This window comes from Choloepus didactylus, chromosome 24 (genome assembly GCF_015220235.1).
Source record: "Choloepus didactylus isolate mChoDid1 chromosome 24, mChoDid1.pri, whole genome shotgun sequence".
Taxonomy (NCBI): domain Eukaryota; kingdom Metazoa; phylum Chordata; class Mammalia; order Pilosa; family Megalonychidae; genus Choloepus; species Choloepus didactylus.
Window position 1 is genome coordinate 16,739,046 of NC_051330.1, and position 23,764 is coordinate 16,762,809.

The 23,764-nt window shown below is 39.0% G+C and overlaps 1 protein-coding gene across 3 annotated transcripts in view; it reads right to left on the reverse strand.

The window, feature by feature from the left end:
- The window catches only part of SLC22A3 (solute carrier family 22 member 3), a 123,988-nt gene that overhangs the window by 12,516 nt on the left and 87,708 nt on the right, over positions 1-23,764 (reverse strand). For 2 of the 3 annotated variants that reach the window (XM_037817641.1, XM_037817640.1), the window contains exons 6-8: positions 6,380-6,477; positions 6,048-6,262; positions 317-425 (exon numbers count right to left, since the gene is read on the reverse strand). In XM_037817641.1, coding sequence (XP_037673569.1) covers positions 317-425; positions 6,048-6,262; positions 6,380-6,477 — 422 coding nt within the window. The remainder of the gene's footprint in view (positions 1-316; positions 426-6,047; positions 6,263-6,379; positions 6,478-23,764) is intronic. The other variant, XR_005214108.1, reaches the window with a different exon arrangement.

Sequence of the window (23,764 nt, forward strand, 5' to 3'; positions counted from 1 at the left end):
GCCTTGAACCAGGCGATGCTGAGGAGCACAGATTTAACCCACCAGCTGGACAAGAGCCCCAGCCAGGCTTTCCTGCTTCCAAATCTACTGCTTTTCCATAAAACTTTGGCTGCATGTTAAGACAGCACAAAATGCAATGTGAGACAGCAATGCAAAGAGCAGCTGTAAGGCAAAGCGTATCTTCTTTACTGGCTTAATTCAGCTCAGGCTGAAATATCGCTGAGCAAAGGAAGTTCTCTCATAGTCTTTAAGTCAACCTAAAATATTTGGCTGCAGAGTTACTTATGAGAAACCATGTTGTATATGTTGGAATTACCGTAATGTTGTTGGATACAATTCTGAATTTACCAAATAAACAATTTCAAAGGCCATGGTTATCCCCAGTCTTCCCAGGGTAGCAATTGTGGTCCTCAACCATGCAATTCCTGTGAACACAGAAAGTTTGGAACGCAGAGTTAGTAGTTTGCTTTCTTTAACGTTTAACAAAACAACGAAAGGCATTTGCTTAGTGCTCCTCCAGCTCTAAGTCTTTGTTAATTTTAAGTACAAATGATAGATACCTTGCTAATATTGTAGCCAAATTTCAACAACAGCAGGAATGGGGGTTAATATTTTAGTGTTCTGGATGCCTTACATTATCACGCAGATCCAGCGTAGTTGGTTTTTTAAATTATCTCTGTTTTCCAGATAAGGAACTGGGCCCATAGGGAGATGAAGTGACCTCTAAGCTCAAGCTACAAAATTAGCGGAAAGAACCAAGAAGTCTGGACTCAAATATCAAAATTTTCGATTCCAAAGTCCATGCTGTTTCTACTGTATAATGGCTACTTTAGTGAATGCTACTCAGTAAACGAACCAATGGAAAAACAAGTGAATAAGGATTTACTAGGGAAAATATCCCTTACATATTTTCTGGGCAGTGTAATAAATGAACATTATAATAGACAATATAACAATCCATCTTTTAGATAACTCCCCCTTTTTTTTTGCTAAGGATGTAGAAGATAGCAAATATGGGCCTCTAGGTGTGCATTATATATGTTCTCATTTACCAGCCTGGGGAAAAAGACTTAATCCAACAGACTAAGAGAATCCTGACTTGGATCTGACTTTGGTTTCTAGATGGCAGTGAGCCTTTGAACCTGGGATCTCCAGAAGGAGAATGTCTATTCTGTATATTATCATTAGGGGTATGGACAGAGGAAGAAACAAATGGACACAGGCAGAGACTATCCCTTCCAGACAAAAGGACAGTGTTCTAGGGCTTTCTCTCTCTCTCTCAGAATACTGCCCGGAACATTGTTTTCAATGTGGTGGCTGTGCAACAAATGGTTCTTGAATTGTTTTTCTATAATCTAACTCTGTTCAGAAAGTAGAGGCAGTGTGAAGAGTTGGCAATGATGCTCTAGTTCCCAACACATGGTTCCCCAAAGTCTGGCACCAGGGCATATGTCATGCATTGTCTTTCCCATCCCCAACATTGCTACTTTCCCCCAAGAAATTCTCCAGAATGATCCAGATTCTTAAATACTAGTTGGTTTATCCATTTAAAAATGAATTCTTCCAGGGTGGCTCTGATTATACGAAAAAATTGTCCTTTCATCCACAGTAACTAGTGGGAAACTGCCCAAAGTTCTCTAAATGTTGTCTCTCTTTTGTGTTTTAAGGGCAGGAGGAGTAAACCACTTTCGGTCTAAGATGCCAGGACTCTCAATTTCTTAAGAGTAGTGCAAACTATGTGAACCTTTCCTAGTGGACTTGGAGTAAGGACACTTACGACGGCTCTCTAAGGAAAAATTAAGGAGGTGAAGCATCTCTGACTTTCATCTTTGAAAATGAAACTTTACCTTTTATACTCAGACTCACTCAGTACCAAATGGTCCTTCAGTCTTCTAGAAGAATTATTGTATCTTCCTGAATATATAATTTTTTAGTAGATAATCAGGCATGAATAGGGAGGATTAAAGAAGAGAATGAAGCTCAGTGGATTTATGTGTGTCCTCCCAAGAAGATATTCAACAAATAAAAATCTAAAACTCACTAAACAGAGCAATTTTCCAGGAAGGCAAGCAGGGAAAAAAAATGGTTCATGAACCATTGCTGGGAGACTCCAGTTTATTACATTTTGATTGCAAACTGGCTGAGCAGATCCTGGCGGACATGATGTTTTTTTTTCCAAATGAAAACACCTGTAGCTCTCACATTAACAGTTGCATTAGGAGGTAATATTAGAGTTGGGCCATCTGCACTGGCATGGAGCAGTTATGCATGTGTTTTATTTAGGCTTTCCTTTTTCATTATGGCCAGAGAGAGGGACTAGGAAATGCATTCCAATTCCCACCTGCAATGAGCTGGCAGGGCAAGTGCTAGGAGTTGGATAATGGAAAGTGGCAACCATTGCCAAGAATGTCTGGGTCCCTGCCAGATTGTGCGCTCTCCCACTGCCCTCAGGTCGTGATCAAGGAGGCTGCCTCTTACTGTGTAAATAATTTGATTATCCAGTTTAGCTGCTTAAGTTGTAAGTTGGTTTCTTTTAAGTCGAGATTGCTCTGTACCTGGGTCCGTTAACAAATTCAGGGACAACTTGGGTTTACAGCTGAGGCTAGGAGTGTTTGATCGGAAAGAATCAAAAGCCAAGAGACCAAATTAAAACACATACATGCTGTGAAAACATACATGGTTATCTGAGTGAATACGGATGAACAACTAGTTGATTCAGTAAAACATTCAGAAATGGTGTCCAATGAACACCCTAGTGGAGAGATGGTCTATCCTGTATCTAAAAGACTTAACCCTTTTTTCAAGCAGTAGAGACCAGAATCTCACTACACTGGTAGAGTGACTGTGTTGAAACGTGTGGCAAAAGAGAAGTCACAAAGGCACTGAAATATGCGTTAACTAAATAGTGCAATAAAAACAATTTATTTGGCAGTGTAAATACTGGCAGTGAATTTGGCAGTGAATATCATATAGGCACACAAAAACTTTTAACCACGCCAGTAATATGCTAAGCTCTTCTTGGAATGGCAATAGCCACCATTGGTAACAATGACAAAAACCACAAGAACTATTTTTAAAAAACGAGTATTAGAGCTGAACTCGTTGGCCACAAAGTCTTACGAAAGACAGAGAAACAGAGGTTCCTTCTTGTATGTGGATTTGGTCAGTCCTCTAGAGATCTCTGGGAATAGCACCTCAATTATTGAAAAAAATGTGGGATTTAAAATAAACAATTTTGCATCTCCTCTGGACGTACCATCTACTCTGAGTTCTGAAATAAAATGTGGTGAAAGTTCTTAATAGCTACATAAGATTAAGACAAATGCACTTACTTTTCACTTAAAGGGAAATCCAAGTAAATGAGAAGTTTTCTATTTAAAAAAGAGGACACTTACCAATACTGCTAGGTTTGTAGGCAACTTAAATAAATTCAAATTAAAGATGGTAGATGGGTATGGATAAATAAAGCGCTTTGTTTTCTAGATTTTGGTGTTAAAAAATTGGAGCACATCATAGGGAGGCTTAGATGAGGACACGGACAGAAACAAAGTGATTTTTTTTTTTCTTCCAGAATTTCATTCTTCAGGCCATGTAAAGTAGGGCTCAGTGGAGGAAAAGCCAGTTTAACTGTTTTCTGTGAGATAGTTTTAGAACTGATTCCTCTAAAGGCTTTGGGCTCTGCGTTCTGCTGATGATGTCAGGAAACGACTGGAAGGAACAGCCTTTCTAATGTTAATTTGACAGTCCCAGGAAAAAAGGCCCTTAAGTTGGAAGTAAGGACTGTTAACTCAAAGTGATGCTCACACAGAGTATTAGGTATCTGAAACATATTCTAGACAGTCAGTAATGCCCGATAGGTGACTACAAAGGCAGCCGAATCTGTAGAACATATGCATAGAAAGTGTCTAGAAGAAGAGCAATTAGTTTTCAACCTCACTAAGAACAATTCTAAAGCTTACGTCTGGAAAACCACAAAATACAACTGATTAGACAAAGTAGACAAGTCTGTGCATTGCCTCAGATTTTTCCAATACGTGCTAGTGTTCTACAGGTGTTACCTCCCATTAAATAGCTTGGTTCCCACCCTCCTACTTACTCCCATGTGAGTTTGGACCTGCAGTCATGAATAGTTTCTGGGGTCATGCTGAATGTACGACACATTAAAATCATCTCCATCACTCTAGAACCTGAGAACATCTTCAGGGTGAAGTGTAAGTCATGAAATGACAGGCCACACATGCCTCATTCATCTTCCCTCTTTCCTAATTCCATGGGCAATGAAAACTTAATTCCTATTCCGTATGCAATGGAAGCAGGACACCTCATCTTTATGAACTGCATTTTTTTTTCATTAGAGTAGTTATAGAGCACGCAGCTAGTAAACGGTTCCCATATACCAAAACCCTTACATACGGTTTTCCCTATCATTAACATTTTGCATTAATTGTGAACTACATTTTTAAGTTATAGCAAAAGCTATACAGTATCAAAGCAAAGTGGAAAGAATAGCGTAGCTTCCAGTGCCTCCACCCCTACTCTCCTTTCTTAAACCCTCTATTTAAATTGGAAACTAGCTGAGGGTGGGAATTATCTCTAGCTTATTCAACTCTCTACCAGCACTTCTGATTTAGTGTCTGACAATTAATAGTTACTAAGCAGATGTGTATCAACAGCGATCTATCCTGACTCCTAAAATGTGCCGATGACTCAAGGGAAATGTGATAAATATAAATAGTAAGCTTCTGCAATTTTATTTAAACATGAGTAGATCTGATGTTCTGGAAATTCGTAAGCCTTTGCATCATAAATACACGCATCTCTAAATGCCTGACTATTCTCACTTCCATAATCTTAATCCTCTGAGAATTCTCAAGAAATACAGCCTCTTTCGTGGTAACACAAAGGTCTTCCAGAGAATCTGGCTCTCTGGAAATCCCCCTTTTCACGCCCCCGGAACGCAGAAATAGTTCTCTTGCTCTGATCATGTGTTCCCTGGGGGTTTGGAAGGCTTCCTCTTTCCAGCCCTGCTGGCTTCCATGGCAGAGGCCCTCTGGTTTGTGTCCTCTGTCATCTGTGCCTCTCCTTTATTCGCTGCAGTTCACTCATCATCAAGTTCTGAAGCATTTAACTCCTCCACATCTCTGCCTTCATCTTCTCCATCCCAGTCCCCATGGCTACCCCTTAATTCATGCTCTCATCCTCTCTCCCTCCTCATACCCACTGTCCAGAGCACGAGTCAGGCCCAGGCTATCCCTGCTTCTCCTGAAGGACCCAAGTCGCGCCCAAACTCCTGGCAGGGCAAACGAGGCCGGCAGCCCCCGCTGACCAAGCATATCTCAAGCTTCCTGGCCGGAACATTACCTCCCAGTGATAACGGAGAAGGTTTATTTCCTGAGCCCATAAATGTGTTTCATACTTCAAGGAATTATCTTCCACGCTGGTAAAGTCCTTTCTTTCTGATGTATTTCTTTGCATTCTTCATACCTGGGTCCTCGTTCCCATGAAGATTTTCCTGATTCCCTACATGGATTAATCACCCTCACCCCTTTTTCTGCTATTTTTAAACCTTGTAAATAATTCTATTATTTCATTGATCACAGTGAATTTGACAGCATTGAAACACCTATATCCCATAATAGGTCTAAACCACTTGAAGGCAGGAGCTGTGTCTTCTATTTGCAATGTGGCAGAGACTCAGGAAATGTTTTCAGCGGTGTCCTTGTTAGCACAAAAAGATCTGACGAAGGTGATTGGAAGTGAAATACATCACTAAGAGCTAGATTCAGCATAACATCTATTTCACTCATAAACGAACATAAAATGAATTGAGGAAAAATCTATAGAACTAATTTCTTCTACTCAAAGTCTTGACATGGATAAAGCAGAAAATTGAGTGACATACTAAAGCTTGCCTGATAACCAAGTGTTGATGAAATGGTACATTTGCTAAAGACTAAGTGGCTCCCATACTTGAATATTTTCATTTAAGTTTTTTTTTTTTTTTTTTCAAATTCTTTGGTTGCCCAACAGATTTTTGGGGAGATTACCTTCCGGCAAGAATGCCGTGACCAGGCATGCCACTCCAGCCACTATATTGCTTGCTGCAAAGGGGAGGCGACGTCCAACACGCTCGATGGTTACTAAAATCAAGAGAGCTCCTGGCAGTTCCACAACTCCAGAGATGAAAAAATCTATATAGAGGTTACCTCCTACAATTCCCAGGCGCATGACAAGTCCTTGATATACCACTGCACTTGTGAACCTGCAGAACATTGAAAGACACCCGAGAACAGTGAGCGATAACTTTAGCCTGAATTAAAGAAAGGGGCAGGCTGAAAATTCAACACAAGCTTTAAAATCCATGACAAGTCAGACTTACCAAGCGAACATAAGTATAAGTGTGCACTTCCTCATTTGGGGCGTTCTCACCAGATCTATAAAGGATGGATTACTAACTTCCTCATCTGTGACAGTGATCTATATAAGAAAAGCAGATTTCAGTAGCAGTATATGGTCAGAGATACCTGCATAATATAGATTTGTCTTTAACCAGATTCAAAGCTGAGGAATCAAATTATCTCTCTGAACTGACTGGGCCTTTGATTATCACACCTTAAAATTTGAGCAAGGATAAGGCTGCTTCAAGTTCCAGAGATGTTTCTGCTACATTGAGAATCAGTTCTTAGAATAAAATCAGCAGCACTCTATGCTAAACTGCTCTAAGTAAACAAGGACAAAAAGGCGCATTCTAAAGTAAAGTACATTTGTACATGTATTACATTGGGGGAAAATGAGAGTAAAAGTGGCTAAATCAAGTGGGATCCAAGCAAGTGTTTCTTTATACATTAAAATCTTAAAATCTTACTCTGAGAAATAAGATATAGTAATAAACTAAGTCCAAGAACAAGCACCATAAGTATTATTTTGCTTCTGTCCCTTTACTAGAATCTAGCATAATGTTGACCCAGGAAAATCTGGCTCATCTCTATTTGGCCATCCATGAAGTTGGTCTTTTCTTCAATTCAATTCAACAGATATTTATTTGCCTAGTAAAGGAAATGCTGCTAAACGGTGAGTGTTGGAGCAGGAAGTCAAGTGCCCTAGCTCTGTCTCTTCCCTCAGAGCATTGCTTCAGGTTTTGCTTTCTGTTAAGTGAGGACTTTGATGTTGAAGACTTGGCCCAGATTGAGTACAAACCTAAGAAAATTTTCCCCAAGCCTTTAAGCCAAAGGTCTCTCTGCCAGACGTCATAGGAATTTGACTTAGAGTAAAGTCACACTGATAGAACCTTGTCAATTGCATCTTCTAAACATTGTTTAGTAAGTCAACAAAGCTTAACATACTTTGTGCCTATTCTTGTCTTTCAGGGAAAGTCACACACACACATACACACATATACACACACACAATGACTGCAAAATGGACATCTTAGAGTCATCCAGTATTCCTAAGTCTTTCCAATATTGTATTTTTTCTACGCTAAGACACACATTTTAATGCCTCTCAAGTGGAGAGATGTATTACAATTGAACAGATAAGAAAGCATTGTGTCACAGGTTAAATAGCATTTTTTTTTCTTACTTAGTGGTACATAAAATGATGATGTATCTTCAAATCCAAAGTGTTTTAGAGTCAATGAAACAATCGTAGTTTCCATGACAATGCTAATTGGTTCTACTATCCATTCTTTCCCTCTCTCTTCTAATAACAGAATCCACTGGATTTTAGTTGGGCCCACGGTTGACTAGCTAGAGCTACATTTTCTAGCCTCCCTTTCATCGATGGGTGGCCATGTGACTAAGCTCTCCTCAATGAGATGTGAGTGGAAGCCATATCTACATCTTCTGGGTCCTATCCTTTAAAAAGAAGTTAATTGGTCCTTTTTTCACTGTCTTCCCCTTCCTGAGGGACAGAACAAGAATACCATGGTAGTGAATCGCTCCAACCTTACAATCTCTTGCACGTGATGGTAGAGAAACAGATAAATGGAATCTGGGTCCCTGGAGGCCTTGTGGAGTACAGCGTCTTGCCAATCCTGGGCTACTCACCTCTGGGGGAATATATTAGAAAGATACTTCTATCTTCTTTTGTCACTATATTTTTTGGGTCTCTGTTACAGCAACAAGTTGAACTGTACCTTAACTAACACAATGCCCATCAAAATGTTCCCCTAGCCAACCTTCTAAATTCTATGACTCCAATGAGGCATTTTTGTTTATCTTCATAGGACTATCAAAAGTGGAAGATAAGAACTTGGTATACTATGAAAATATGTTATATGTTTGGTTACCAAAATGTTTTCCATAGTTGTTTCGTAAATATAAACCAAAGTAAAATTGTTAACATCTATGGAGTGTGGTGATATTTGTTAGATTCAGGGCTAATTACTTTACATGGATTATTTCATTTTATTCTCACCAAAGCCCTATAATGTTAGCAGATTTATTCATCCCATTTTATAAATAAGAGAAATAAGGCTTAGGACATTAAGGACTAAACAGCTGGAAGGTGACAGAGCCAGGATTTAAAACCAAGAGATTTATTCAAGAGCCTCAGCAATTATGACCACACTGAACTGCTGAATATAGAGAAAGCTTTTAATTCTAGAAAAATTATTTTTAGATGATTTCTATACAACATGCACTTGATTGATAATTTAATGTTTAATCAAAATACAGTTTTGTGGAAAATTTAGATTTGGCTAAAGTAATTTAAATTTTTCAGCATCTTTAATTTCAAGATTAAAGTCACTTATAAACATGAGAACAATTTTCCTCCATGGACGTATCATTACTGACTTACTCCAGTATGGTTTTCTTTTCATTTAAGTCTCATTCACAATCAAATGCTTGGGTCTGTGGTTGCGTGCATTCAAGCTCTTCTCCTCTCTCTCAGCATTTTTGACAGAACTCCCCACCTAAATATCTACACCTTTGTTCACCAAGGCACACAGATGGCAACCATCTTTTCTTTTTTCAAAAGGGAATGTTCCCAACAATTGACTATGGGTTCTTTTAAATTTCCTTTTCAGTTTTCCTATTTTCTGCCTACAGCCGAGACTTCGTAAACATCCCAGAGTTGAAGGGACACCATATGTTCAAGATTTCTGGTTAGTTCCAGTAGATAATTTAGCATTCAAACACCTTTATATGTTTTTCACCTATTCGTGGTTCTTAATTGGTTTCTAAGTGATCAAATAACGGAGCATCTCTCACCTTCGTGTTAGCTCTGTGTGTCACCTGTCACTGCCCAGGTCTCCAGGCAGGTCAAATCATTATGCCACCACAGAATTAAGTCATGTCAGATTTTGAGGAGCCATTAGCCGTCTTATGATCTAACCCAAGGGTTGGCAAGCTTTCTGTAAAGGCCCGGACAGTAAATTATTTAAGCTTTGTGGTCTAAATAATTGCTTAACTGTGTCATTGTGGTGTGATATTGGTCATGGACAATACATAAAAGAATGACTGCAGCTATGTCCCAACAAAACTTTATTTACAAAAATGGGGCATGCGGGGTCTGGCTTGCAGAGGTAATTTGCCAAACCCTGAACTAGAGTGTCAATGCCAGAGGAATTTATATAGAGACCACTATTATTTCCATTATAGAGATGAAGAAATTGAAGCACAAGAAACTAAGTAGCTTATTCAAGGACAACACACAGGAGATGAACCAGAGATCAACACCAAAGTCAGCAGGCAGAACACAGCATTCTATTGTTTAAAAGGCTACATGGGTCCTCTCATCAATGGTTCTCATGAGCTGCTGGGAATAGGGTGGCTTTTGCTTTCTTTCTTTTTGGTTATTTTAAAATAAAAAATTATACCCATATGATTTTACAAGAAAAAAATAGCCTCTTTTTTTTTTAGAGCAATGGATTTAAATTCAAAACTAATGTACCTCTTTGGTTGTCTACTGAGCATTATTCTCTCTTTATTAATAGAATCCTCTTCCACACACATAACCACACAAACATATCAGGCTCTTAGCGGAGCTGATGGCTTCTAGTTGAGGCCGGCAGAGGGGTGGGTGATTACCTAAGGGTAATCTCATCTTCTGTTCCAGTGATGGGCAGATGACCCACTCAGAGCCAATGAAGAAAGGGCAGGCCACCCAATCAGACCAGTGAGGAAAGAGCAGGTGACCCACTCAGAGCCAATGAGGAATGGGCAGGTGACCCAATCAGAGTCAATGAGGAAGGGGCAGGTGACCCAATCAGACCAAGGAGGAACAGGCAGGTGACCCAATCAGACCAATGAGGAATGAGGAGGTGACCCAATCAGAGTCAATGAGGAATGAGCAGGAGACCCAATCAGACCAATGAGGAATGAGCAGGTGATCCAATTAAACCAATGAGGAATGAGCAGGTGACCCAATCAGTCAATGAGGAACAGGCAGGTGACCCAAACTGACCAATGAGGAATGAGCAGGTGACCCAATCAGACCAATGAGGAATGAGCAAGTGACCCAATCAAACCAATGAGGAATGGGCAGGTTACCTAATTAGACCAATGAGGAAGGGCTTCTAGGAAAGTTTTTCCTTGCTCTTAAGCCAGAGGTTCCTGAAGGAATCTTCACTCTTTTTCATCAGGGAATTAAGGACAAAGTAGTGGGTTTAAACTGCTCTTAGCAGGCATCCCATACCCACAAAGGAACCAGTCTTAAGATGAAGCTGCCCCTGTCCGCAAAGCAGAGAAATGGAAAAGACCGTGGCCTTCATGACATCGTGGAGACCCTGGTTTAGCCAGCCCTGAACGGCTGTTATATCTAGAATTCCAGATGCACAAACCAGTAAATGTCCTTGTCGAAGCCCATTTAAGCTGGTTTTCTCTCACTTGTGGCCAAAAGCTGAATAATCTGGAGAATGCAGTTCAGAACCATGCTTTCACTTTACGGACTGAATATTTTAGGCAAAATAATTTTGTATTGAATAGTTAAAATGATTGCTTCAATACTCCAAACCACTCTGTAAAATATACAGGGTATTAGTCCTGATTTGAACCTTTTAAGATTTAGAGCCAAGCAGTACCATGATCTCTGCTTTTCCAGAGCACAAGTTGAATGCCTAATTTATATCCTCAACCAAAAGAATGTGAAGTGCTGCTGAAGGTAATCAAGACTATAAACCGATCTTCCCTGTCCAGTGAATGAAAGGATTAATAGTACTTTCAAGCAAGCGAATATTTTGCCATATTTAAGAACAAATCCAGCTGGTCTTTGATTTCCTCATATGTGTTCCACAGTGACGGAGATATCCTGAAAGATGACCCACTTTCTGAGTGTTCAAAGATCCTGAGAGACTAAAAGCAATATCTTGGATGGAATTTATCCAGTAAAGTCTTGGCGACTTGTGTGATGTGACTGCTGATAGTAGTTATTCTTTTATAATAATATCTAATTCTATGTTTTGCAAATAAGTTGTGCTTATTTTCTATTGCCAAATTTTGCCTAGTCTTAACGAGATACAAAAGAATAGGAATGCTATATCCAGTTATTACATGTTTTTAAAATGAGCTTTATTGAAGCTGTAACTTAGATACAATAAAACTCAGCAGTTTTAAGTATACAATTCAACCAGTTTTGAGGAAGTATAGAGTATCAATCATGATACGGAACATTTCCATGACCTCAAAAAGTTTTCTCTTGTCTGTTTGCAGTTAATCCTTTCCTCCCACCCTTGGCCCCGGCAACTCCTAAGTCTACAGTTTTGCCTTTTCTAGAATTTCAAACAAATAGGATCATGCAGTATGTTGTCTTTTGTGTGTACTTGGCCATTATATTTTGTCATTCATTTTATGCCATCTAAATAGGGTATGCTGGCTCTGATATGGGGCAACATTTTTCTGTTTGGAGGCCCACTGCCTACTAACGCACTCATAGAAAAAGGCATTGCTCAAGATTAAACTGCAAACGCTGGTTTCCTTATATTAATTTACTGAGCTAATTTGCTATTTGCTCTGTCTACCTCTTTGTCTTTTAATTCTGCCAAGACTTTTGTTTTACATCAACAATGTTTGTACTCTATGTTAAAAGAGCACATTATTCATCTTTCTTTGATTAATTCACCTCTATTTATAATTCAGCCTGGTGCTTTCATGAAACATTTCTTTAAACTGGCATTTTAATTTAAATTGCCAAGGAAGGGAAAGACATTATAAACAGTGATCTGTTATAGACCGAGTTCAGAGCTTCCCACATGAAGTATTAGTTTCAGGTTAAGGAGGACATCTGCCAGGGGTAGGGCAGAGATGTGGTGCTTTACTGAGACATTTTCTTACTGGGCAAGTTATTTAAAATCTATGAGGCTTAGAATTTACATGCTCAATAGAGGATGTCTCTCAATATCAAAATTATTATTTTAAAATAACATTTCAGAGATATTTTGCTTCCAGGTGTCAATTCACTCCGCATCCTTTTATCTTTTCTGCTAGGCAACTGTAACTAATGCTACAATGCAAAAAGAAAGATGCTTTTTAAAGACACTCTGCTACAAGTCCCTTTGTAAAGAGACGAGTCACTGTATTTTTCTAAAGGAATGACTTTATTTTTATATTGGATTTCCTTAAATCAAGCCAGTACATTTAGTATTAATTTGGCATTGTTGCTCTCCCAGGCTTGTAGGTAGGGTAATTTTTTGTGAATGTACACACAAGCTAATGACATTAAGAGAACTTTGCTACTCCAAGTGTGGTCTGCACATCAGCATGTGTGTCGGATGTGCTGAATCTCTTTGTTAGAGTCCTATTTGTTAGACATGCAGCCATGCCCCAGACCTAGAAATCAGAACCTGCATTTTTACAACATCCCCAGGAAAGAGTGTGAAAGTCTATGAATAACAAGTCTTATTTCACACACGGACTTGGTAATTAGTAGTTCTTCTGGGAACTTGGGGTTGAGAAGAAAGGAATGTGAGACCCCCTAGACTCTGCAGGGAAGAAACTGGTCCTCTGTGATGGGCTGGGCGAAGCAGACAATGCCTTGAAATTTCATCTGGTTTGTTCTCAACAGACTGGTTTTCACCAGGAGGAAGGATTTACCTGCTCTTGACTGTACCACTGTGATTTATTCAGTAAATGGGTCATAGAGTTCCCTATAGACTGGTTCTCTAGAAGCTTCTAAGCACTAAATCTGTGAGTGTGAATAAAATATTATTTGAGGATTTGGGGCTCACTCACTTATTTGGGGGACCAGGAATCACCCTCAATGTTAGACTATTCCAGGTCTCACAGACAGGGGCTTCAGGGAGAGGCTGGAGCAGGGCAGGGAAGAAACCATCATGACAGCTGCTGTTATACCCACGTCATACCCCAGCCTTCCACCCAGTGGACATCATTAGTCAGACAAAAGCCAACACCAGAAGGCTCAGCAGTGAGGGTCTAACACCATAGAGCTGTGGCCAGCCTCTGGGTGGGTACAGTGCTGCCTGGTGACCACAAAAGAGAATTTGCCAAATCACCCCGGTTGCTTAGGGAATTTTTTAAACCTCATTTTACTTTAAAATAAGAGTAGATAAACCATTTACCATACAAGAGCTCATGTGGTAAAGAAATAGTCAAATTAAAATTGTCATACCATTTCACACCCACTAGGATGGTTACTATTAAAAAAAAAAAAAAAAGAAAATAGCAAGTCATGGTAACAAGGCAGAGAAATAGGAATCTTCCTACATCATTGGCAGAAGTGTAAAATGGTGCTACTGCAGTAGAAAACAGTGTGGCAGTTCCTCAGAAAGTCAAGTATAGAATTACCATAGGACCCAGCAATCACAATTCTTGGTATAGACTCAAAAGAATGAAAAGCAGGGAAGGGATTCGGATATCTGCACACTGATGTTCATAGTAACATTATCCACTATAGCAAAACGATGGAAGCAATCCAAATATCTACAACAGAAGAATGGATAAACAAAATGTGGTACATACACACAACGGAATGTTACTCAACTGTAAAAAGGAATGAAGTAATGATCCATGAGACAACACGGATGAAACTTGAAGACATCTTGTTGAGTGAAAGAAGCCAGATACAAAAGTGCAAATATTGTAGGATTCCATGTATATGAAATGCCTAGAATAAGCAAATTCTTAGAGGCAGAAAGTAGATTACAGGTTTTCAGGGGCTGTGGGGAGGGGAAATAGGAGTTATTGCTTAACGGATGTAGAGCTTCTGTTTGGAAAAGTTGTGGTAATGGATGGTGGTGATGGTAGTACAACACATGAATGTGATTAATACCACTGAATTGTATCTTTAAAGTGCTTAAGATGGAAAATTTTGTGTTGGATATATGTTACTACAATAAAATTTTTTTAAAAAACTATGAATATTTGATGCTTATTAAAGTCATTAAAAAAATCCCAGTCTTCTAGACGAGCTTTGTCCAACAGAAAAAAAATGAGAGCCATAAATGTGAGCCTCATAAATAAGTTTGCATTTTCTAGTAACTGCATTAAAAAGATAAAGGAAAAACAGGCAAATTTAATTTTAAAAATTATTTTATTTAATACAACCTATCCAAAATATTATTTTGACATGTAATCAGTATAAAACTATGAATGAGATATTTTATGTTCTATTTGCATCCTGAATCTTTGAAATCCATTGTGCAGTTTGCACGTAGAGCACATCTCAGTTCAGACTACCACATTTCAAGGACTCTGCTGCCACACGTGGCTTGCTGGTGGCTATTTCTTGCACTGCAGAGGTCCAGACAATCTCAGGCCCAACCGTCTCCTTTATTAAGAGACTCTGTAGAGAACCTTCCAACATGAGAGGTGCAGTGGGAAGCCCTACTTGCTTGTAGCTGGTGCATAATGACCAGGGTGGAAAGAACTTGAAGATAGTTGAAGATAGAAGATGGTTTTGTAAATATTTTGAAATGTTAATTCCTCTGTGAGACAAAGGAGGAGAACTATGTTTTGTGGCACACTGTCTGATGTATATTGTGTGTCCTGTCAGGTGAGTTTACTTAGACAACTGTGCTGGTTTGAATCTATTATATCCCCCACAAAGGTCATGTTCTTTTAATCCAATCTTGTGCGTGCGGATTTATTATGGGCGGGAACTTTTGATTAAGTTATTTCCATGGAGATGTGACTAACCCAACTGTGAGTGGGACCTTTTGATTAGATTATTTCTATGGAGATGTGACCTCGCCCATTCAGGGTGGGTCTTGATTAGTTTACTGGAGTCCTTAAGAGAGCTCAGGGGCCAACACAGACCCAGATGCTTGGAGATGCAGACAGAAAAATATTTGGAGATGCTAAGCTAAGAGATGAAACCCAGAGTTTGCCCTGGAGAAGCTAAGAGAGGACCCCCAGATGCTTAGGGAGAAATGCCCTGGGGGAACAAGCAAGGATTCATAGGAGCTGAGTGAGAGAAGCTAAGAGAGACAGAAGCCCAGAGATATTTTGGAGAAAGCCATTTTGAAAACAGAACCCAGGAGCAAAGGACCAGCAGATGCCAGCCACGTGCCTTCCCATCTGACAGAGGTATTCCGGACGCTACTGGCCTTTCTTCAGTGAAGGGTTCCTCTCGTTGATGCCTTAGTTTGGACTCATTTATGGCCTTAGAATTGTACATTTGTAACCTAATAAATCCCCCTTATAAAAGCCAATCCATTTCTGGTATTTTGCATAACAGGAGCTTTAGCGAACTGGAACCACCACCTAGCTAGCTTTACATGATGAAGAAATTGGAATAGAATGATGGGGTGTGCTTTGCTGTTGTAACACCCTCACACATTATAGGGCCTTCAGAGTATAGCATCAAAGAGACAATCTACAAAGGGCCTTGAGAGACTGGAGAAAGGAAAAGGCACCATCAGGGCTCATAAAGCCCCTTCTAGTTCATCAGGACTGATGGAGTTGAGGTCAAAATCAAACATTGAATGTGTTCATTTGCCCTGAGAAACAAAGAGCTAGAGAGAAAACTTTGTTTGAAAAATTTTGTCCAGATGACCAAATCCTCTATGTGTGTCAATAAAAGAATTATAAATTAACAAAAAAGATACTCCGTAGAGAAGATATTTTCTTCTGTTAGTTTGAGCCTGGCCTGAGAAAGCCCCTCCCCTGTTGACCGGGCTTGCTGCCTAGGACAGCAAAAGTACATCTATCTAAAAGGTCCACCAGGGAGCGAAAGGGCAGCCGAGATATTAGCAAAGGTTAACACGACACAGCTGTGGGACACGTGTGGCGATATTTCTTCACTTCTTAAACACAAAGCCAGGAGGTTTGGTTTGTTTTGCTTTTTGTGGGATGTGGTGCTAAAAGAAGGAAGGAGAAAAGAAAAGGAAGGGAATGCTCTTTCAGTTCTAACACTCTAACCTAAAGACTCAGAACTTTGGAGAAAAACACACCAACATCTGAAGTCAGTGGATTGAATTAAACAAACATGTCCCTTGAACTCCCCAATACACTGGTAGTGGTAAATGTCAATAATCATTTTGAATGAGAAAAGTTCTAAATGTCAAATGGAGAAAAATGCCCAGTGGGTGGGTAAACAAAATTCTTAGTTCTACAAACAGGCAAACTGAGTAGCTGTAACTCACGAGTGAGGCAAGGACTTTTTTGAAGAGGGAGAAAAAGCTGGTGTGATTGAATTGAAGCAAACTGTCTGACACATCACTAATAAAAATCAAAATCACATTCTCCCATCAAAAGACTTTTGACTCATTGAAATTCTTAGTCATTTTTGTTTTTTAGCCTTCTGAATGCTTCAGAAACTCGTAATAAGAGCATGACCTTTCACATTGCAATAAATTAAATTTTTCAGAAGGCCTTTCTCCTCACTAGCCGAGGGAATCATTTCCTTGCTCACGCCCAGCTTTATCTTTTCTGGCTGTTCTGGAAATAGCTCTATTCCTGGCAGGTGTTTCTCTGCCCTGGCTGGGGAGAATACGGCCCCCTCTCCTGGGTGGGCAGCCCTTTCTGGTGGGCACGAGGCAGGCAGGATGTCTACAAGCCTGGGTCACTCAGGTTCCTGGGGAGCTGTGATCAGGATGCGTCCAGGATGGTGTTCCCAGGGGGCCCCATGGCTGGGTACCTGCTGCCCTATATCCCTGCAGCCTTTATCTCAGGAGCTGGGTTCAGCTCCCATTTTCCTTCACACAGCTGTTAGCAGATTCAGCAAGCTGGCAATCACCGTCCCTGCATAGCCTTCTTGTGCTCCCCAACTGCTGGGCTCTTCTGAACGTCCACGTTTAGGGTGCTTTTAGACTTCCCTTTTCTGGCCTGGCCCCTTACTGCTGGCTGTGCCCATGGGGAGTCACAGTTGCATGTCAGTTTCTTCCATTTTTCAAGTGCTCCAGTGAATTTCCTTTTCTCTGGGCTCAGTCTTCCTTCTGTTCTCTGTATGCCTGGAGGCTGTGGTTTCTCTGACTGGGAAATGGGTCTTTATGTATATTTTTTCCATAAGAACTCTTCAAATTGTGTTTACATTTTGACCAAATAATAATAATTACAAATAATATAATAATAAAAATAAACATAAACAATAATAATAATAAACAATTATTATTTACAACTAACAAAGGCAGTAATAATCCGAACTGAAAAACTTACTTTCCTAAGTCAGTGTTTCTCACACATCCCGTATTCTCATTTAATAGAGATCTGCGGTAGTCATTAGCACTGTTTGCCAAATATTTTTGGCTCCCAGCTGCCTTCCCCATTCCCTTACATGGACATCATAAGATTGTACTTCTTGGAATTTTGTGACTGGGTAGGGCCACTCAACCAAATCTGCTCATGAAATGCAAGCACTTGTGGAAGCAAAACCTTCTAGAACTTTCTTTTCTGCAATGGTTCAAACGGTGGCTTCTCAGACGGCCTCCATTAAAGAGTGAGAAATCTATGGACTCAAAAGCCCCCAATTAATGTATAAGGGATGTGTGGCATGAACAAGAAATAAGGCTTTGTTTTAAGCCACCAAGATTTTTTTCCTCCCCTTTGTAACCACATTCAAATACAAATTTGAATTTGGCTAACCACCACTGAGCTTTCGGTAGTGACTGTTGCACGCATGATCTAGCCAATCCTGCCTGACATCAAATTTGGAAGAAAACTCTTTGGTTCACACCTTCTTCCTCATAGGAACTTATTACGCTAGTACTGTTTCTATTCTGAAGTAATTAAGCTAAGAATAGTCAATATTTTGGGGGGGGTGTTTAAATAAAAAAAAATTTATTAGAGAAATTGTTGGTTTACAGAACAATCATGCATAAAATACAGGATTCCCATACATCTCCCCACAGCTAACACTTGCATTGGTGTGGAAAATCTGTTACAATTGATGGTAGCACTTTTTTTGTAATTCTATTTTTTTTTAACAGTAGTTACACTTGTTACAATCAATGAAAGATTATTAAAGTAGTACTATTACTATTGTACATAGTTTACATAAAGGTATTTTTTCCCCATATTCCCAACCTATTATTATTATTATTATTATTATTATTATTATTACTTTTCATGCATGTCTTTATTTCATTGCTCATCTGCCCATACACTGGATAAACGGGGTGTCAGACACAAGGTTTGTACAATCACATGATCACAAGATAAAAGCTATATAGTTGTCCAATCATTATCAAACATCAAGGCTACTGGATTACAGTTCAACAATTTCAGGTATTTCCTTCTGGCCATTCTAATATACCAGAAACCAAAAAGAAATATCTATATAATGACTCAGCAATCATAATCACTTGTTAAATCCTAATTTCTCGGTTACAACTCCTCCCTCTCATTTGATCATTCTCTTAATATTCAGGGCTATCTGGGCAATGACTGTTCTAACTTCTTCATGCTGAAAAGGGGTGTCAACATTATGGGATAGAGGGATGAAACTGGTTGCAGACTATTCAATTTAATTTTGAAAACTGCAATTTTTCTAAGATTTTTGTCTGTTTCTTACAATTAATAGTCCTTATAAATTCACACCTTTAAAACTCCTAAGAAGAAATGAGGACTGTTCCTACTGCATTTTCAATTCCTAGGCATTCTTTAATTTATCACAGAAATAAACCCTAAAACTGCAAAGCTGAAGCAGAAGGGTCCCTGCGTGGAAGAGCCATTCCACTGACTTCTCCAGTAAGAGCATATGTCTTTGCCTAGATACTAAAAATATTTTAGAGAATCAAATTTCAACTTCTAAGCAGATGTCATGAAGATATTGTTGGGTCTGAAAAATCATTCTCTCCTTACATTTATAAGGTGTACTCATATACATTATCTCCTTCTAAGAGATAACGAGGAAAAGATATTACTGTCTCAAAGAGCAGCGATTCTCATTTTTGAAAGAAATGCTTGGATATCTGGCTTCACGTTCCTGATTTTCACGCTCTGAAAAGTACTTCTGCATCATTTCAGTGATGGGCAGCTAGAGAACAAAGTTCAAAATTGGAAAATGTCCTTTAGAGGATGATAAGTATTGGGAAATTTTACTCATAAAAATATATATATAATTTTAAGGCCAAGTGTGTGACGATGACTATTTTGTATTTGTGTAAGAATTGGGGGTGTAAATGTTATGGCTTATTACCCATTTATTGAGGCTTGTGGACCTTCAAGGTGTGCTTCCTTCACTGATAATATCTGCAACCTGCCATGCATCCAAGACAAAACCCACAGCACAGAAATACACAGTGTGGCTATTAATTATTGGGTTCCTTAAAACTAATAAACAGGTTTAAGTAGAAGCCTCAGTATGGAATATAAAGGTGGCTCCTTCTTCATATTCAAAACAATGGTGGACTCCAGAGGAATTCAAGGCCTAAATGTGGCAATCAAAGCCATAAGACTAACAGGGGAATGTCTTTGTGAACTTTGGGTGCAGAAGAATTTTTCTGAAACAAAATCCATAAAACATTCAATAGGAAAAATGTGAGACTGATGCGACTATCAATTTAAGGAATTTTGTTCAATGAATTAAAAACAGAGTTAATGGACAGCTAAAATATTGGTTTTAGATATCATAAAATATATCTGTGATATTTAAAAACAATAATGTGTTAATATTTAGAATACAAAAGTATACCACTTTACAACCACCAACATGGCTATATATTAAAAAAATGGGAAATAGCAAGTGTTGGCAAGGATATGAAAAAGTAGGAACCCTCATGCATTTGTTGGTGGGAACATAACATGGTGCAGTCACTTTGTAAAATGGTTTAGCAGTCCCTCAGAAAGATTACAGAATTACCATATGACCTGGCAATGCCACTTCTAGGTATGTACCCCCCAAAATTAAAAGCTGGAACTTGAACAGATATCTGTAAACCAATGTTTGTAGAAGCATTACGGACAATAGCCAAAAGGTGGAAGCCACCCAAGTGCCTGTCAACAGATAAAAGGATAAACAAAATGTGACATATATGTGACATATACATACAGTGGAATATTATTCAGTTGTAAAAAGGAAGTGAAGTTCTATTACACGCTACAATGTGGATGAAACTTGAAGACATCATGTTGAGTGAAGTAAACCAGACACAAAAGGACGAATACTGAACGATCTCACTGGTATGAAATAAACAGAACATGCAAATTCATAGAGTGAAAAATTAGAACAGAGGGTTCCAGGGTCAGGATGAGGTTGGGGAATGGAAAGTTAATGCTTAATTGGTACAGAGTTTCTGTCTGGGGTGATGGGAAATTTTGGTAAAGATGTGGTGATGGTAGCCGTACACTGTGACTGTAATTAACATCATTGAATGATATATTTGAAAGTGGTTAAAACGGGAACTTTTGGGTTGAATATATGTTACTACAGTAAAAATTTAAAAAAAAAGAAGAACCGCACAATACAAAGGGTGAACACTAATGTAAATTATGGACTTTTGTTAATAATATAAATATAACAACATTGGTGAGGAAACTGCATGTGGGGGGACGGGTCTCTGTACTTCCTGTATGATTTTTCTGTAAGCCTAGAACTACTCTAAAAAATTAATTAAAAAAAAAAATGAGATCCCATACATTGAAGGGGGAGGGGAAGAAATACCAGAAAAGCCAATACAAATGGACAAGGATATATGAGGAAATTCGCAGAGGAAGAAACCTATATAGCAAAATAAGACTCATGATGATATGCTGAATCCCCCCATGAACCAGAGACATGCAACTTAAATCCCTCAGGATACTGAAAAAGATTAGAAAATCAGAAAATAGCAAATGGGAACAGCTGGATAGCACACGTGGGAACGGACACTACCGCAGCCATTCCAGAGAGCTCTGGCATGACTCCGCAGACTAAGCCTCCAGGCACCCCACAACCCGGTAGCCCTCCTCTAGACATAATACTCCAGGGGAAAGTGCACAAAGTTCCAAAGGGGACATGCATGAAAACATGAATTGCAATTTTGGAGGCAACCTAGGTGTCCACCACCAGGAGAATGGATAAGAGAAATAAAGCAGATGCACTGAGGAAAACCACGCAGCAGTGAGAAGCAATGCGGCAAGATGGGTAGCTTTTAAAAAATATTGTTAAGTGAAAAAGTGAAGAAACATACTGTAGGGGCACAAGACCATTTATGATACTTTAAATACACACACGACAAACTGTTTTATAGATATTGAAGGGCAGAAATAAAACACAGAGTGGAAACATATTGAGGGGGAGAGTGAGGATAGTAGATGAAGAGAAAATACAATAAAATCAAACAAGAGAGACATCTTGCCCAGCCCAAAGACTGCATCCTGCACACTTAGGGGTGATGAACTAACTCTGCACGCAGAGAAAGGCAATTACAAAATCAACCTCAGGCAGAGTAACACAGAGGTCACCTTGGACTTTCCTCCATATTCAGATTGGTACAATATCCAAATTTTGCCTTCCTTTTGTATCTCAGAAGGTCCTTAGTTTCATGCTTATTTACTTGCATTTGGGAATGAGGAGGAAACATTTACTAAGGAAAGTCAAGACAACCAAACAGTTAAAAGAGCAGTTTACAGGCAGTTCAATAAATATCTCAATCATTTGGTGAGTTCTGAACTTGGGAGTTCTCCCTATTTTAGTTCTTGACTTGGAAAAATATTGTCTGCACAGTTACTTAGTGTTCACTGGTGTGCCATTTTGGATGTGTTATGTCCCCCCAAAATGCCATGTTCTTTGATGCAATCTTGTGGGGGCAGATGTGTTAGTGTTGATTAGGTTGGAATCCTTTGACTGTTTCCATGGAGATGTGACTCAGTCAACTGTGAACATTTGATTAAATTATTTCCATGGAGATATGTGCCCCACCCACTCAGGATGGGTCTTGACTTAATCACTGGAGTCCTATAAAACAGTTTACAAGCAGAAGGAGCTAAGAGCAGCTGCAGCTTAGAGAGACATTTTGGAGACAGCCATTGAAAGCAGACTTTTGCTGACGCTTGGGAGATGACAGCCCAGAATTTGCTACGGGGAAGCTAAGAGAGGACAAAAGATCCCAAGAGGAACATCTTGAAGAATGCACAGGAGCTGAGAGAGGAGCTGGAACACAACCCAGGATCAACAGAAGCCAGTCATGTCTTCCCAGCTAACAGGTTTTCCGGATGCCATTGGCCATCCTCCAGTGAAGGCACCCTATTGTTGATGCCTTAGCTTGGACACCTTATGGCCTTAAGACTGTAACTGTGTAACCAAATAAACCCCCTTTTATAAAAGCCAATTCATTTCTGGTATTTTGCATAATGGCAGCATTAGCAAACCAGAACAACTGATATGTCCTTTATTGCTCAAAGCAGAATGGTCTTTAGAGAGAGACGAGACACTTTTATGTATAAACTGTGTACTGGTGGTGCCCATACCATCTCTAGATTCAGATTCTTAGCTACTGATAGTGAAAAGTTGAGAGTCAAATGGCTGGATCTCTGAACCACATAATGTGCATTCAGGTTATATCATGCTCGCTAATTACTCTAGCTTTGAACTGTCTTGCTTTATTGTATTCCAACAAAGATATTGATTAGATTCCATAATTAACAGCTGTGTTGATCTAGATTTCAATTAGATTGCCCTTCTATTTATAAACAAAAGGCATCAAAATTAAAACACGCAGAAAAAAAAAAACCCCACACCGAAATGGTCTCTGAACGCTGCACATAAGATTTAAGTTATTCTTCAACTTTAAATGAGAGGAAAATTTATATTTAGTTCTATTAAACTTATATATGATGAAAGTGTGTACAGTTGAATAGTTAAAGAACTATGAGTAGAGGAGAGACTGAAAACAACTCCAAACAGAGAAAAAGGAAAAAAGAAAGAATAGCAGGTGTGGAGAATCGGAGAAAATATAAGAGGAGACTTGCATACATATTTGGAGACACAGTTTTGAATGTGAATATTTCACAGAGGTTGTTTAAAAAGGAGATGCTTTGAACACAGTGCTCAGTAACTGCTGAAAAAATGGGTGATAAATGAAGATAAATGACTGTTACAACATGTACATTAATAAACTTTTGTTTCTGGGAAAACCACATTTCAGTTACATTAAAATGGTGTTTCTAAATATGTGCTAACCAAATAAAATGCTCTGCTCAGCTTCTAATAAGAAAAATATTTTCACTGGGGTAATTAATATTTGACTTGTTGAAATTTAGAGACTGGTTATTTTTAAACAAGGAAGTACACCAAGTAAATTACAGAATTGTGGGAAGAAAGGGAACGGTCAGTAATGTTACAAGAAGTAGATTTTTAGTTTCACTCAATTGTCATCAGAAAGTTTGTCCCCTGTGAATTTTAGAACAGCCTTTATAAATACAGGATGTAAAGTGTTATGAATTAT